The sequence below is a fragment of the Diachasmimorpha longicaudata genome, chromosome 16, assembly GCF_034640455.1.
Source record: "Diachasmimorpha longicaudata isolate KC_UGA_2023 chromosome 16, iyDiaLong2, whole genome shotgun sequence".
Taxonomy (NCBI): domain Eukaryota; kingdom Metazoa; phylum Arthropoda; class Insecta; order Hymenoptera; family Braconidae; genus Diachasmimorpha; species Diachasmimorpha longicaudata.
Genome location: NC_087240.1, coordinates 4,607,812 through 4,623,971, shown reverse-complemented (window position 1 = coordinate 4,623,971; position 16,160 = coordinate 4,607,812). Strand labels below are relative to the sequence as shown.

Here is a 16,160-nt window from a genome sequence, read left to right as displayed (position 1 = left end):
TCCCATCCCCTCCCCCTTCCCCCACCCACCCGGTCGCTTCATCTTCCCACGCGGATTCAGGCGTTTCCATCGCTTCCCTTTGGCGCCCGATTACCGTGTAGGCACTGTGACTAACTGGGTGCATCGAGAAATTACGAGGGAAAAAGGAAAAGATGGAAAAGACTGGAGATACAATGCTGGGGAAGGGGAGGGGGTGAAGTGGTATTTCATGACAATACTTGAGCTAGCGGAGTCTAAGTGCTGTCGAATGTATCAATGAGCAAGTAGTTTGGAAGAGGGAAATCAAAGGAGTCAATCATTTTTCTTTTATTTTAATCGTTTGAGCTTTTTTTCGAATGGAAGATTAAAGGAGATTGAGATGGATTCTGAAGGGATGACAGTCGTTGATGTCGAGATAATTTTTGTTTGGGGTGGCATTGTTGGGTTTTATTTATATTAGAGGGGAGGGGGTTGGGAAAAAGGTAATGAGGGAAAAAGTTTGTATGGAGTGAGACTTAAATAATTTTTTTCAAGTTGATCTGTTAAATTTTGAGAATTCTATTGAGGGAATTGATGAATTCTCTTTCTCATTTTTTAATAATTCGGGGTTTTATGGATTTTCTAGTGAAATATTAATTTTTATAATTTTTTAAATCCTCTATTACATTCACTGTCACGATTCCGGAAATTACATTTCCGGTTTATCGAAATTTCTACTTTTCTGTCAGTGCAGATTTCTAGTTAACTGAAGGGCTGTCTTTATCAGCAATTTCTCGTCAGATACAATTACATTTCACTTCGGAATTCCGAAAAATCTGCCTCATTTTTATTAAGCATTTCTCTCCTCGTGGTTACCTGGGGGGTATCTATCCGGTCAGTAATGTTCCCTTATATCGCCACCAGTTCAATGAACCCCAAGGGCCAGTGGCAAGTGTTAAATTCCTCCCATATATCCCCTTGAAAGGACTAAAATATCTTGCGAATAAAAAACAATTCATGCGTACCGATTCAGCGGAAGTTCAGCGAAATTTCCGCTAAAATAGGAATCCCCTATTTTCTCTATCGTCACTCGTTCATGACGAAAATCTCTCCCCTGAAATATCGACATTTCCTTTATACATTCTCCCTCGACATTACACTTCCATTCGATATAAATCTCACGAACGACTGAAATTTCCAAATAAGCGATTTCCGGATTCCGTAAACACGTCGTAAGTTCTGACTTCGTAAAGGGCCGGTAAAACTAACGGCGAAACTAACAGTGGGTCTCGTACCACGTGATATCCATTCCCTCCAAGACGTCCATATCCCTCTTCAGAGTATTTTACAAGCCCCGAGTCTTCAACAAAGTTGACTGTAATAGAAAATTTATTCAATCGCAATATTTCAATCCCAGTTTTACATTTTTAAATCCATCGATTTACCACAAGTGTGGGGATAGAATAGAGCAAATGGAATTTATTAGGAATTCATTGTCACAGATTCCTATACGGATGGCTCTCTCATCCTCCTGTGAAGAACAATTGCTAATATTTACCAAAGGAGAGGAACGTCTTTTGTGGGGTGGTAAAAGAATACTGGAAAATTTTTTACTGCCTGTCGTGAAGATTCTTCGCCAACATTCTCATCTTCCCCTCTCCCACCCCCCATTTTCTTTTTCGTTCCCCAGCCATTTTCTATTATTTTTCCATGCCACTGCGTACATTTCCTCTGACGTGTCACTAGGAAAAAGGATTCTTTGGTATCCGAGTTGAATTCTTTAATTTCAGAATTTCAGAAGAGTAGAAAAAAATCTCTCCTAGTGAGGGGTGAGTTAAAAGAGAAAGTGATCGAAAGAACGATTTTATTACATTTTCTCCATCAAAAAAATAAAATTCTAATGTCAGTGGCACCGTTTAAAACCGATAAAATTATATTTTAAAATTAGCAATGATCCCGCAGTTTATAATCACCCATAAATCCCCCGAAATCATCCCCAAATGAACCGTAGAGTAGGGAGATTCCATTTGTAGGAACTATAACACGAAAATTGGATTTTTTTTTCGATATATAAATGGACGCAAATGCATTGGAGAGCATCAGATTCGAGGAGTGCACTCCGAGATTTCATGACACCCCCGGTATATGTACAAAGACGAGAAAGTGAGCTTCAACCCCCCCGAGTGAGTGAGAGAACCAGAGTGTGTGAAAGCTGAGCTGCATTTGACGGTGGGTGGTAAAGTAACCTTCCTCTCACTCCCTGTGTATATGTGCAGAGTGAAAACTCGATTCGTTGAGTTTTCTTCGCGAAACGAAACACGTTGAGAATTTTACGAAAACTCCGTAAAAATTCTGAAAGACACCCCCCCACCCCCTCGGTGTGAGTAGATAGCGTCAGGCTTTAAAAGATACTATCATTGGAGAAGAGCAAAATTCGGTTGCATTGCTATTTTTTGACTGTACTCACACTTTCCCCTTTTTATTTATCTTTTCTTTTACTTTAAGAAACATCATCCCTCCACCACCAGTGGTCCTTAAGCCTCTGTGGGTTGTAGAGACGCTCGAGAGCGGCTTGGGTGGTTGGGAGGGTGAGGGGGAGATGACATCAGTCGAATGGACAGCTTATTCGCTGGGGGATTTGGGGGAAAATCTTGAACAACTGTACACCTTAAATAAAAAGTAGATATACCACTTCTCCCCGGGGGTATTACTGCTGGAGAGCAACTGCTAAAGGGTGGATCAATTTGTGATTGAACAATAACTGAGGGGTGAGGGTGTTTAGGGGAGAGGGAGGAGGTTATTGAGAAAATTTAATTTCTGGGGAATCACATTTTGTTTGCCATTTCGTCCAGGAAATTCGTGAGGGTTGGGGGTGGATGGATTGTCGGATCGGATGTGTTTTTCATTCTCGAGCGAATATCGATTGGGATACATTCGATTTTTTGTAAATAGTGTATCGTGGGCGATGGCCAGGTGAGAGGGAGCTGGAACGAATTTTGGGGGAAGGGAAAATAAATTGTGTGTCTGTGAGAGAGGAAATATTGTTTACGGGGATTTAAACTGGATGTAGATAATATAAAGTGGATGTTTCAAGGGGTTGAATGGCCTCTTTTTCATCGGGAAGATTGTTTTCAATTTTAACAAATAATTCCCGGCTCTTTAGATCAATTCGAATACGTGATACAAATAGAGTCCAGTATTATATTGGATACTGCTGGAGAAGCACAGAGGGGTCACGTACTCACTTATCGACCATTCATGAGAGTTTCCAATATTCCCATAGTGCAATGTCCATAAAACCCTCCTGTTTCATACCACGAAAACGGGATCAAAGAGAACTCAGAATGCCTCTCTCATTTCTCCACCCTTTTAACACTGCTCACCATAATCCTGTCTTTCTTATGAAACTATACCTCTGGGGTTAACAATTTCCAGGTACCAGGGGTAAGGAATATTTCAAAAACCATTTTTAGATATAGACTGAAATTCACCATTTATTTTCCGACTCGAGTTTCACTTTGCTGCAAAATATTCCCCTTCACTTTGTGATGAAGAATTTCATGTGAAATGGAAGAACATTGTAATATCGATAGACTGAGCAATTTCTAGGGGGAAATTGGGCGAACAGGAGATTGAATGGAATGAAATATTTTGATGGAAATATTCTCTGGTTTTTTGCACATCAGAAGGTATTTTACAGTGCCTCAAAATAATGGTTGAATTATGTTAACATTGACTGACAGACTTTTCCGAGTTAAAATCTGTCTCGGAGTGAAGGTCATCAATTTTAGGGAATTTTATTTCAATTTGGAACACTTTTCGGTCACTAGACATTTATGATGGCATTCACCCCATCAAGACATCATGGAATCGTAAAACGTTTTTGGTGACTCATCTTTTTCTTCCAATTCACTGACGTTCTGAATTCATTGAGAGGGCAGAAGGATCATGAGACTCGGAGACATCAAATGAATGTAAAAATCTCATTATTGCAAGTTCACGGTATCATAAAAATGTTGAATCCTTTTTTAAAAAAATTATTTCACTCCCTGCGAATTTTTACCCAAGAAAATCATGTCACCCTCATTTTTCAATATTTTTCCAATTTACTCACCTCCCCCCTCCCTCCACACCCACTAATTTCACTCAATTTTCCTCTCTGCATGAGTCTCCGCACCAGAGCTTAATTAAAAAACCGGAAATGACAGGTTCGTCATACAGATTTTGGTTTCCTACCGAAGAACCGCTGGACTTGTTTAAAATATAATGAGACAAATTACCGGAATGATTCAACAATTAACAACCCGAATTCAAAACTAGAGTAATAATTCACCGAAAGACCGGACGCACCGGGCGCAGTACCACACCCACCCCCTCACACACACACACACCACTGCATTCAGATGGTTTGGTATTATCCACTCTTCATTCACCATATCCTGCCCCATCTCCACCACGAACCATGAACTCTCTCCACCCTGATTTCTCTCAACAACTACATCCCACCCCAGGTACCCGCTACCCTCTCACAATTCAACAAAACTCCCTTTCTATACAACCCCTTCCTCCCCCCCAAGTGCGAGAGGCTAACTCTCCAGTTGGCTAACGTCGAGAAGCACCTAGAGCTTTCCTGGAGCCGATCGCTTCCAGTCGATGGCCCCAGCCGTTCGTAGAAGATCATCCTCGTGGAAGATCGGATGACAAATGGTTCGCCGACGTCCACGCTATCTCTTCGCACCAAAGAGAAGGCAGACCCGGGTCTTTATATAATGTACCTCATGGTGTCTCACACCATCCGCCATTTTGTCTATTCACGGTGAGCGTCATCCGGTGTTATTGAGTATGTGTATCGGATTGTGGAATCCATCATACGTTGTATCGTGACATTGTCCTCACGATGGAAAGCTATTTCGGATCCATTTATTCCAGGGGCTTTGCCACTCACCCCTAAATCATTAGGCTTTGGTATTACGGGATTTGGCGGGAAAAATCGGTTCAAGAAGGAAAAATATTCTCCGGTGAGGGGGCGATTCTAAAATTGTTGTGAGCCTCAAGACAAAGATGAATCAATGGGTTTCAGAATATTCCCATCAGTTCATCCCTTTTTTTTATGAATTTGTGACCTTGAAGTACCATCGATTCATAAAATTTCATTGGGGCATTTTTCTTGTTTTTTATCTGACGATGGATCAGAGTATTCGTAAAATTTTGTTTGACGCTGTCATCCTGAAGTACTGGAACGATGTCATAATATCGACAATTGAGGCGGTGGAAGAAAGTAAGGATCACTCGCCAGACTGAGACGTTTTTGGTGGAGGAATGGTGTGGGGATTCTTGGTGCCGGAAGTCTTCGCAGACGTGCCTTGAATTGAATTCAGGAGACAGTCGTCGTCCAATACCTTCTCAACTCGGCATTTGGCGTCATACATTGGTACATACTGTACGGAGATCGTTAATTTAAATGCCACCAGAAGTTGTGCTGTGAATGCTCATAAAGTTTTGGTCTTCTCTGGTCCAGAGAATCCTCGAAAATGCAGTTTGAATATTAATTCATTGACCAAATCGAGCAAATAAATCCGCACAAAAATAATTTCCATAAACAATTATAATTTGGAGACTAGAATATTCACATTAAATTATAAATTAACAGGAATCACGCAATTCTATCTCTATAATAAACAATAAAAAATTGAAAAAATAATGAATCGAGACTCACGCCCAACTCGAGGCACTGGCCCTCGATAATTTCCCCTCAATCAATGCTGCTAATTAATTCTGAATTCTATTTAATTGATGCTTTTGCTTCCAAACGTATCCATCCAACCGACAACCATCAAATAAATACAATAACACCCTAACATTCGTTATTCGCCGTTGTTTATGTTCCCGACTCACTCGAAATCCAATAAAAAGCATAAACTCTGGTGCGAACAATAGAACCGAAGTTAATCTCCCTCGAAAAAGTTGATAAATTAAAGTTGGAGTATTTAGGAAGAGTGGGGGTGATCGGTTTCACATTCATGCAAGTTTGTACACTGGCAAACTCAGTTAAACGAGTAGTATCAGGGGCGGGGGTGGCCTAGGGGTGGATGGGGGTTGGGGCACTCAATGTGTGTCGATGTGGTAAGGCATTACTCTCAGCTAACGGGCCGTGTTGCAGTCCTATTAGCAATATATTTTCCTCGGTTCGGCAAGCCTTATATCCCTGGATAGTACAGTTCCCATTGCAAGCACCATCGGTTTACACGTTGTCACTGGGAGACACGGTTTAGAGTGCTTTTCGTTCGCCGATGAACCTCGATTACTGTCCATCGATTACACTCACACTCCACCGATAACCTGTGTATTTTCTATCGGCTGCATTATGACTCTACGCGGGTAATTATTATGGTTATGAGCGTCAAACAATGGGATATTTGACGATAAACATCGGCGGGATACGATGGTGTCGTGAAATTCGTCCAGCGAGTGATTGTTTTATTGATTTTGTTGGTGAAGGAGGGGAGGAGGGGGGAAAAAAATTGGGGAGAGTGATCGGGAGGTGTTTGGGAAGTTCGAATGGAGGTGGAGGGTTTGGGAATGATATTATTTTTTAATAATGGAAATACCCTATTGTATTTTGATTTTTGTATTAAACATTGGAAACCGGTTATAAGGTTTATTAGTGAAAAAGAGGGAGAATTCGGTGGGAATTAAATTTGTATTCGATGGAGAGACTTGGAAATTTAAAAAAATATGAGGGAATGAAAAAATGATCATATTTTCGAAATGAGATCGTCAAAAAATTTGAAAATCACTCGCAGACTATTTCTTAAGTCCCCAAATGCTGGAAAAAATTGTTGTCAATTTTAGATTTTTTTTACTGATTTTACGGTGGAATAATGAAAAAGAAAATACAAGAGACATCAACAGGAAATGTTTTTTTAATTTCCTGGTAAAAACTCAGTCGTAAATGCTCATAAGTTCTACACACGAGATCAGTCGGTGACTACAGCTAAGCCCCTTAATTCCGGGATTATTGTCCATCCCTTATTAATGATTTGGACCGATTAAAATTTCATCAAAGAGCATTACATGGATTTGAAATATTACTATTAATGTTGAAAATTCCCAATGCATTATTCCCAGATATAGCTCTTGCATTTTCATGGAAGGCTTGCCAGCATAATCTGCTACAATGGCGGCTGAAGCGTACCAAAGTGCTGGTGCACAGGGTGACCTTAATACCAACATTTACGATGAGCCTCCAGTATTATTTTTTTCCATCCGTAATTTTTGTGTTTTATGATGGTGTATTATAATGCCGCACTCATCATTTGTCGAGCATTTTCATTGTTACAACGGATAACTACGCGGAGGGAATTTTTTTATAAAAATTATCTTATCCTCTGAAGGCACATCATGAGTGATCGCTTCCTCATTTGACCCCAAATTTTAGAAAAAAGTAATAATTTTCGATGGGGCAATTTCATTCTAAACTGGAGGAACTGAAGTCTGATAAAAGACGAATTACCGCAGCGACGCCATTTTTGTTTATGACAACACAACAAATTATAAATTTTCTGTAAAATTTAATTACTTTGGGAAAATCTACTTGATAAATAATTTATTTATTTTTAATAGATAAACACTGTTGATTGTTTGTGCCTGTGTCATACCCTATATTTTAATTAATAAAATTAACACCTTTATGTTTTTCCAGTACTTACTAGATTTTTTAATAGAAAATCGAAAGATCGTCGTGGAAATTTCCATAGAATATTTAGATAAAAATAGCTACACAGTGTGCAATATAAAAGGAATTCCTCCCTTGTTTTTTCCCCATGGAGACTAAAAAGACACCATTAAAAAGCAAAAATGCCGATGTCCTCGGGGCTACCGGCGGTTTCCAGCTCCAGGACGAATGATCTGAGGGGAAAAGGCTCCCGACAGTTATCGAGGCAGGAGATAATTCAGTAGATAGACGGACCCTGGTCCCCTCTCTGGGAACGTGGGGCGCGGTTGCAAAGTCATTTCGTTGGATATTGTGAAAGCTTCCGAGAGGTAAAACCCAGTGAGAATATTGAAATTCCACCTTGACGTACGGAAACAATACGTGTACTGATAGTGTTGGAAGGCGATGGTGGAAAATAAGAGGAGAAGTATACGCAGTTGGAAAATGCCTCGACGCTCACCCCCAGTCACGTTTTCCACGTGAAGTAAAAGTATCCGAGCGAGTCGGAGCGAATGATTTGTAGTGTCTGACCACGATAGTTGGGTTTTATCAGGGGATCAACGATATTTGAGATTTATATAATCTTATTGAATTATCATTGGTGAGATGATACAGGACATTCGATAATTTTAAATATTTTAAAAAATTATTTGGCAAAGAAAGTTGTCCTCCCCTTTAACCGGAAAAGTCTTCAAAAGTCTCGGTACGAGGAGAATGAAAAGCCTTTCAATGTATTAGTACGTTGTAAGAAAGACCTAGTTGCGCACGCAAACTATAGCACAGTGGAATGTGACGTAGAATGAGCCCCTTCAGTGGGTTAAGGGGTGACGGAAGTGCGGCCGTAAAAATACGATTTTTCTCATCATTTTCCCCTGATTCTGTCCCCCGTAATTGACGAAAATTACGAGCAACCCCTGGAGGTGCGATAAAAAATTAAAAATTGAAAGCTCAAATTATTTTCTATTCATTATTTATCCTCCAATCACTTTTCGATCGAATTAATTGACAAAATAAAAATTATAGAAAGGCTTTGGAATTTTTTATTTATAATGCAGTCGCCGGGGGATGAATTTTTGAAAACGCGTGACAAAGAAGGGAGGAGTCCTTGTAATTTCACTTCCCATCAAAACAATTCTCTCAAGTAATCTCTTTTCTGATCGAGGATAAAATATTAAACCCAATAAGTTTCATTTCATCTCCCGGAAGTGACGAAAATTCTGAACCTCCAGTGAACAAACCCATCCGCAAGAGGAGGAACAATATAAATAGAGGATGAGGTCACGGTGGTACACTGGGAATCAAACAAAGTCACGTGTAGATATACCTCGACGAAAAAAAAAAAAACCGCCCCATTGTATATTTTATACCTTTGAGTCTCTCGGGCTTTTTCCCACATACGGTAGATTTTTCATGCGACTCCTTCCCTTCCTTCATCCCAACAGAAAAGACGAATTATTTCTGAACCCTCCGAGTTTTCATTACTGAGATCATCAAGAGAGTAGACTCAGAAAATTTAATTTTAATCAAAATGAAAATTCGAAATTTCCCCTCGATTTTTTTTCTCTTTTACGAATATTTTTATCGCAAATGAGTGAATGTGTTCCCTCGGCTGGAAGGGCAGTTTATTTATCGCAGCAAATTGTTAATATAGTATACAATACTTATCATATATTATATATTAAATAATTATTATCCTCGTTGGTCGGGGGGAGCAGCTCATAGGCATATCCATGAAAAAAATACTTTTTTGTGGGAGAAAGACACACTATTGAGTGGTCCATTTTTTCCTGCCCTCCCCCACTCATTTATCGATCGGGTAGTGCACCCTAGGATGCCCCTAAGTCATTTGTAACGAATTATACCTCGTCTTTTCAACAAAGACCCCGACATTTCCCTGTAAACACGCCCTGGAATGTGATAGCGGTTGTTGCCTCTCGCAGGAACCGGAAATTGCCGCAGATTCATTCGGAAGCTTACGACCAGTGAAATTGCCAGAAAAAGACCTCTAACGTAAAAAGTAACGGTCACATACCGTCTCTCGAAGAGGCCCGAACTTCTGCTGGTTTTTGCATTGAACCACTCGCATAAGGTCATCGGAAATTCAAATCGAACCGGTGGAGACCTGCGCCAGGAGCGCGTGTCATTTTCTAGATAAATCTTCTGCCCATCATATCGAGATCTGTCCATGATCCATGATGATCAATCGCATCCTAACGATCGTACATCGAGAATAAATTTCGATAGTAATTAATGGAAATTATGGTGTCAAATATTTACAAAATGATTGAACAAAAAATATTGAATTGAAGGTCAAAGTCAAGGTGACTCTTCTGAACTTTGAATCAGTTTCGATGACTTTCGGTTCATAATAATTTTTCTACAGAGAAACATAGTGTAAATACATAAACAATTTTTTTAGGAAATTCGTTCTCTCATAATTTAATAAATAATCACATAAACAACTGCCGGTTTTTCTGATGAATTTTCATCGCGTGTTTCTCTCTTATCGTGACCCGGGTGAATTGGGCTCGTGAGATGTTGAAGTTACCACGTGGCACGAGGCTCTGGGCGAGTGGATTTGTGGAAAAACATGTGACAGATATTAAAATTTTCCTGTTTTGCGTACGCATATTTCACAATTTTTTTTTCTCGTAAAAAACGTTCCTCGACTGAGGCGTGAGGCTGAAAGAACTTATGGATTTCTCTTCCTCCTCATCCCCGACATTCTGTTATCCAAGAGGCACACGTAACCGGCGTCTCCCACCTCCGTCGAGTCACATTTATGTGGCACCTAAGGATATTCACTGGTACAACGATAGCACAGGTGTTGTTCTGTTCATATGTGGACGTGGGGGAAGGCAGACTGTGTGAGTGAACAGTTTATTGTTACCAGTCTTGCTCCAGGGACACCATTTTCCCGTCGATGTATGTGGATAGACACATGTACAAATATCGTTGCATGGGTTATACGTCATATGAAAAATATTTTCCCCTTCACTCTGTCAACCCTTATCGAGTTGTTTTCTCTCGTCACCGTGAGCCCTGGCATTTCGACCTTTTTGGCTGGTTGATGCAGGAAAAGAAATGGAAATGTCATTTTTCCGTCAATGAAAATTACCCCAGGGGTGGGGTGAGGTCTGGTTAACGATGGACATCGTGTGGGGTTGGTCGAGGTGGTGCAGTGAAGGGTATAAAAAAAAAAAAGCTATGAAAAATCCGTTTTTGAGTTCAGGGAGTCGTCACTCACTTCGAGGAATTCATCTCTCCCTGATTTGACCCTGAATATTTATAATAATAATATTAAAAACGATATGATAAAATATTCGGGATTTTGGGGCAATTTCCTGCTTCATTATTATCGAGAGCTGATTCTCCCGCTGAATTTCGAGGGAAATGGAAATAATAACAACAAAAAAAGCCACAATTCTTCATCGGTTGGTCAATGGGGCGTATGAATTCAAATGCAAATTGAAATTCATTCATCTGAAAATATATTCCAACGCACTCAGTACGCATCACGAACAATATTCACTAAATTGAAAATTGTGCATTCAAAGTGTATAATTCGTTGCATTTTATTCTGTTCCAGATCCACCATCGAAACCAATAATCTACGATACGAAGAGGCGTGACATGAGCAAGTTGCTGGAGGCGTACGCTGAGGGTGCTAACCTCACACTAGTCTGTGAGGTACACGGAGGTAAACGAGAGGGTGTGATGTGAATAGAATGCGTTATGGATAATTGCATAGTTTCGTACGACGTCAGAATCCCATTACGAAGTGGATAGAAGAGAGATCTCTTGACGGAATTAGTTTTCCAGGATCAGTTGATTGGTTCATAGCGTATACCCTCGTATAACAGGTCATGAGTTTATTCATAGTGGGTTACGATTATTCAAATTACATTTGTGAAACATAACTCGATTATTTCGGGGTAATCATTGACTTATGGGGGTGAGAATATTTTTGGGAAAAATCCGGGGGAGTTCACCCTGCGAAGGACATAATTGCGGAGTTCAGTGGTGATTTCCATGTGGTGTCGGACAATTGGGGTTCCAGGAATTAATTATTAATTAATTAATGTGTAGTAATGAGGTATTGATAACTGGGGAATTTGATGGAACAATTATTTAGTGGGGATTGAAGGGAATGGTGAATATGGGGGGGTGTGATTAATTATGGATAATATTCATTATGAATAATAATTTATTTGGATGAAAATCTGTTAATTTTTTATGATGTTGGGAAATTGCGGATGTCAAAGGCATCATAGATGGTGCATTCAAGGAGGATAAATCGATGTGATGTCCAAATATTTACTTCATTGAATATTTTTTCCGGAAAAATCACTGGGGGTTGATTTTTGGGAACACAAAAATTTCTTTGGCGAATATTTTTTTAGGGAAAATTGTTGTCGGGGGTTTTCATTGGGTAAAAAAACCATTGAAAGATATCGATATGCTTTGGATATTTTTCCTTTTGAATAGAAGCGTCAGAATTATTTGAAGGGTTTTTCATCTTCGGAATTATCTAGGTCGCACGTTATTTTAATAAATTTATTACTCTTCCGAGTTTTTCGGTGGTAATTATGGTCGTGCATATGGCGAACGTATTTTTGATAACCGCTCAATAATAATTCTCCAATTCATTGATCATTAAATTTACCGTATATCGTACCCTCGTTTATCCTCAATTATCTCCATCTAGGGAAGGTGGTCGGTGTATGGGAGAAAATTGTTGGCAGATTAAAGCAGCATATTTATTGCCCGGTATTAACGCATCCAGGTTGAAATTTTCTGGTGGGGACAAAGCCCTCTCGTGTGTCAAGGTATTACACAGATAATGTTTGGTAATGAAAAATATGATGTGGCTCTTCTGATAGGAGAAGAACCCAGGGAGAGATTACTTTATTCCAGAGGGTTAATACCATTACTCGGTGGGGGGGCGTCTATTGCCTCATTCATTCCCCTTATTTCCGCGAAATTATCACTTACAGTGAAACTGCAACAAAGAGATAGAGAACAGTGACGTATTATCGCTGTTTGTGCTTCGACAAATATGAATCATTTTGGGAAAGAAATCGCAGATGAAAAAAAACACAATTTTAACCAAAAAAAAAAAATGGTGGAGACTTGTTCAACTGCCTATTTCAAAAAAGCCTTTTCTAATAATTACCAATTTGCCCCTATTTCCCCCAACAGAATCACTTTCATAATATTGCACTATTTTTCTCTCATTTCCAGGTCAAGCATCCATTTCACTCGTTGTTCCACCAATTTAAAATGAACAACTGTGTTCAAGTTGATACCAAACACTCCGGCGAATTGCCACTGCCGTATAATTCTCCTTTTTTACCCCTTCCCCATGAGAAAAAAAAATCACGAGTATTCCCGAGTGCATAGGCGTATAAGTACATCTAATCGAATGGGTAAGCACTCGAGAAAACGATTCGAGAGGCATCTCTTCAACGAATATACACACAGTTGGGTCTATTTACCTCATCTCCTCAATGTTGTATATTCACAGAGGTTGAAACTGCATCATATTGATATACTCAGAGCTACCGAAGAGTTAAAACACTCAGAAAAAATTTAGTCCTATCATTTTTCCCTAGAATCATTCCCCTAGTCAGTCCTCTCCTCGACATTATCGATATCTCATGAGTGGCATTTTGTGATTTCTTGGGGAATGTCATAATAACTACATAATCACTTAAAATTAATTAATGACTAGCCTATCAATTTTTTCACATTAATCCCACTCAAAAATTTCCTGAGAAAAAATTATCTGAGCAAATTAATTTTTTTCTAACGACGAATTTAATCATAATATTGAAAATCTACTCTCCCTGAGCTCTCAAGCGTTGAATTTATGAGCTGCAGGTTTATGAGCGAGCTGATCTCAGCATTTGATAACGTATTTAGCACCCGGATAAATTCCCTACAGTGCTCTCCATTTATAGAGTGTCCACTCAAAGCTCTCTCACCCCTGGGGTACAACTGAAGGATATACTGGGCCGCCAACTGTGCGAAGTTGAAACGCAAAAAGTCACTGAAGGAGTCCCCATCCGAATCAAATTGGCATAAGTCCAGGCGGAAATTCAACTGCGAGGGGTGGACGCGCAAGGTTTCGCACTCGATGAGGCCCCAATGAGAAACATTGGGGCGGGGAGAAGGGGGAGGGGGCTAGATGTATCACGAGGGTAGAGGCCAATGTAGAGGGGGAAAGGATTGCTCTAAGAGTTTTCCAGCTAAACCCTTCTCCCTTTGGCCGCGGTGTGTGGCATCCTCTCGGACGGCTTTTGCCTCCTTCACCTCGAGTGTGTATATATAACACGCCTCAAGGCTCTAAATGGAATTGGCCAACCGCCAGAGAGTGCCCGCGGTTAAAGGAAAATGGGATTTTTCATTTGGAAAAACCCCGAGTGCATTCACAAAGAATTTTTTGTTTTATCTTTTTTTTTTTTTGCTTCATTTTTTCTCCCCCTTCGCTACTAACCTTTAACCTCTTATTTTGTAACTTTGAGTTGAGAGAGATAAGTCCAGGGATGGGAATGTATAATGGAGTCGGGTGAGAGGGAGGGGGGAAGGTGTAGGGGTTGGTGAGGGGATGAGAGGGCGAAGTAAAACGGTTTTTAAGGGATTTTTTTCCTTGTCATTCCACAGGAGTCGGTGAAGTGAAGGGTTTTCATAAATTTTTTAATAAATCTTGCAATGATTGGTAATAGTTTAAACAGATGAGGGTGACATGTAAAACCGAGATGAAAATGTCACAGCTGACGTGAATTTTCAGGTGGATATGAATATTCAGATGTGGGCTGACCTAAATCGGTGATTTTCACTTGAATCGTTTGAATTTCTAGCTGAATAGTTGGACTGAACTTTACAGCCTTCATTTTATCGGTTGAAAATTTGTTGAACGACTGGGAAGCTTTCTAATTTAACAAAATCCTCTTCACATCGTTTATTCATAATTATCCGAGAGGATTCTGTTGCTCTGGGCTTTTCAGCAAACTTGACGATTAATGCTAGAGCTTACGCGCGTCATCCATGATTGATATGCCCCTAAGTGGTACAACAATATTTCAAAGCATTCGAGAGTTTTCCATAATTTTTCAGTCGGCCCATGAAAAAATTGTGAAATAAATTAAAATTATGTCCTCAACAATTAACTGTTCACAATTTTTTTTATAGGTCACACAGGGAAAAATACTGTTGAAGGTTATCACGAATTTTCATTGATGCATTCGTAATGTTTATCACTTAATAATTCACGATAGAAATCGGTAAATTAATTGAATTTTAAAAAGCCAACATTATGTGAAAATTAAATTTGCAATATTCAACCCCGACGAAAGAAATCTCCCGGTAATTTTAATTTTCTCTGAAAGACATCGTAAAATAGAATTGCATAGCTGTATTAATTAAACTATTAATGAGGTGACATCGTAATTATAATAATACGTAAATTAAAATTCAGCTACCGAGTGGAAAATTCATTCAATTATTTTTAATCGTGCAATTACTACATAAATTATTGTATACGTAATTTTTAACTCACATCCACTACTTTCATTCTCTTTACTTGAATTGCCCTCGTGAAATGTATCTCATTAAAATTAAAATTCATTTGCTTCCCCCCTTCCCACCCGTCCCACTACACGTAACATGAATATGAGATTAAACGTAAATTACAGCGAATATTTTACACCGAATGAAAGAAAATCTGTAGCGAAAATTTTTCGTTAAGTAGTCAAGCTCAGTCAATGTAACGGCGCACTCGTGGTGCCCTCTGACGTGAGAAAGGGATTGAAATCTTTCACGATCAGCTCCCTTAAACTTCCCTCCCCCACATCCTCTACTACTTCAGCTTCCAAATCCACTTATTTGCTCCATTTTATTCAAATTCTACGGACCATTCTTTGCCAAATCCTGTCGTCGTTGAAGTTGGCGGGCAATAACGAGAGACAAATAACTTCGGAGCGTACAACTACTGACTCTGTAGTTGTGTAGACCGCGTAATACCGCTCGGTGATGAGGAGCAACAGAGGACAGGTTGGAATACAGAAAGAGACTACAGGCAGTGGTGAAATAAAAAAAAATAATAACAAAAACCAGAGGCAAAACCGAGAGACGACCAGAACCCAGAACTTTTGACATATTTATATTTCCGGTCTTTTGCCATCGTCTTCTGCTTCTGCATCGTCACGTGATCTCGCCGAAAGGAGGAGGAGGGGGGGGTTTCTGTAGTATTTTGCCTCTTCATCTCCCACGGGCACTCCCCCCCACCCCCAACCCCTCCACTGTCCGCGTAGTGGTTTGAAATATTTTGCATTCACAGTGGCGAATCTAAAGTTTCATTTGTTTACGTTCAATTCGAGAACAGCTATTTTCAAATGTCAATAGTTTTCCATCATGAAGAGACGTTAAGAGGTTTTATTTTGGGATTTCTCTGGGCAGAGGAAAAGTTTCAATGGAATTAATGAAA

At 39.6% G+C, this 16,160-nt stretch overlaps 1 protein-coding gene and 1 long non-coding RNA gene across 5 annotated transcripts in view; one reads left to right on the top strand and one right to left on the bottom strand.

Annotated features, from left to right (window-relative positions):
* Positions 1-16,160, bottom strand: part of LOC135170165 (uncharacterized) — a 71,795-nt gene that overhangs the window by 11,557 nt on the left and 44,078 nt on the right. The gene's annotated exons all lie outside the window — the stretch shown is intronic.
* Positions 1-16,160, top strand: part of LOC135170120 (hemicentin-1-like) — a 152,717-nt gene that overhangs the window by 93,167 nt on the left and 43,390 nt on the right. For all 4 annotated transcript variants that reach the window (XM_064135648.1, XM_064135647.1, XM_064135650.1 and 1 more), the window contains one exon: positions 11,262-11,372. In XM_064135648.1, the coding sequence (XP_063991718.1) occupies positions 11,262-11,372 (111 nt within the window). The remainder of the gene's footprint in view (positions 1-11,261; positions 11,373-16,160) is intronic.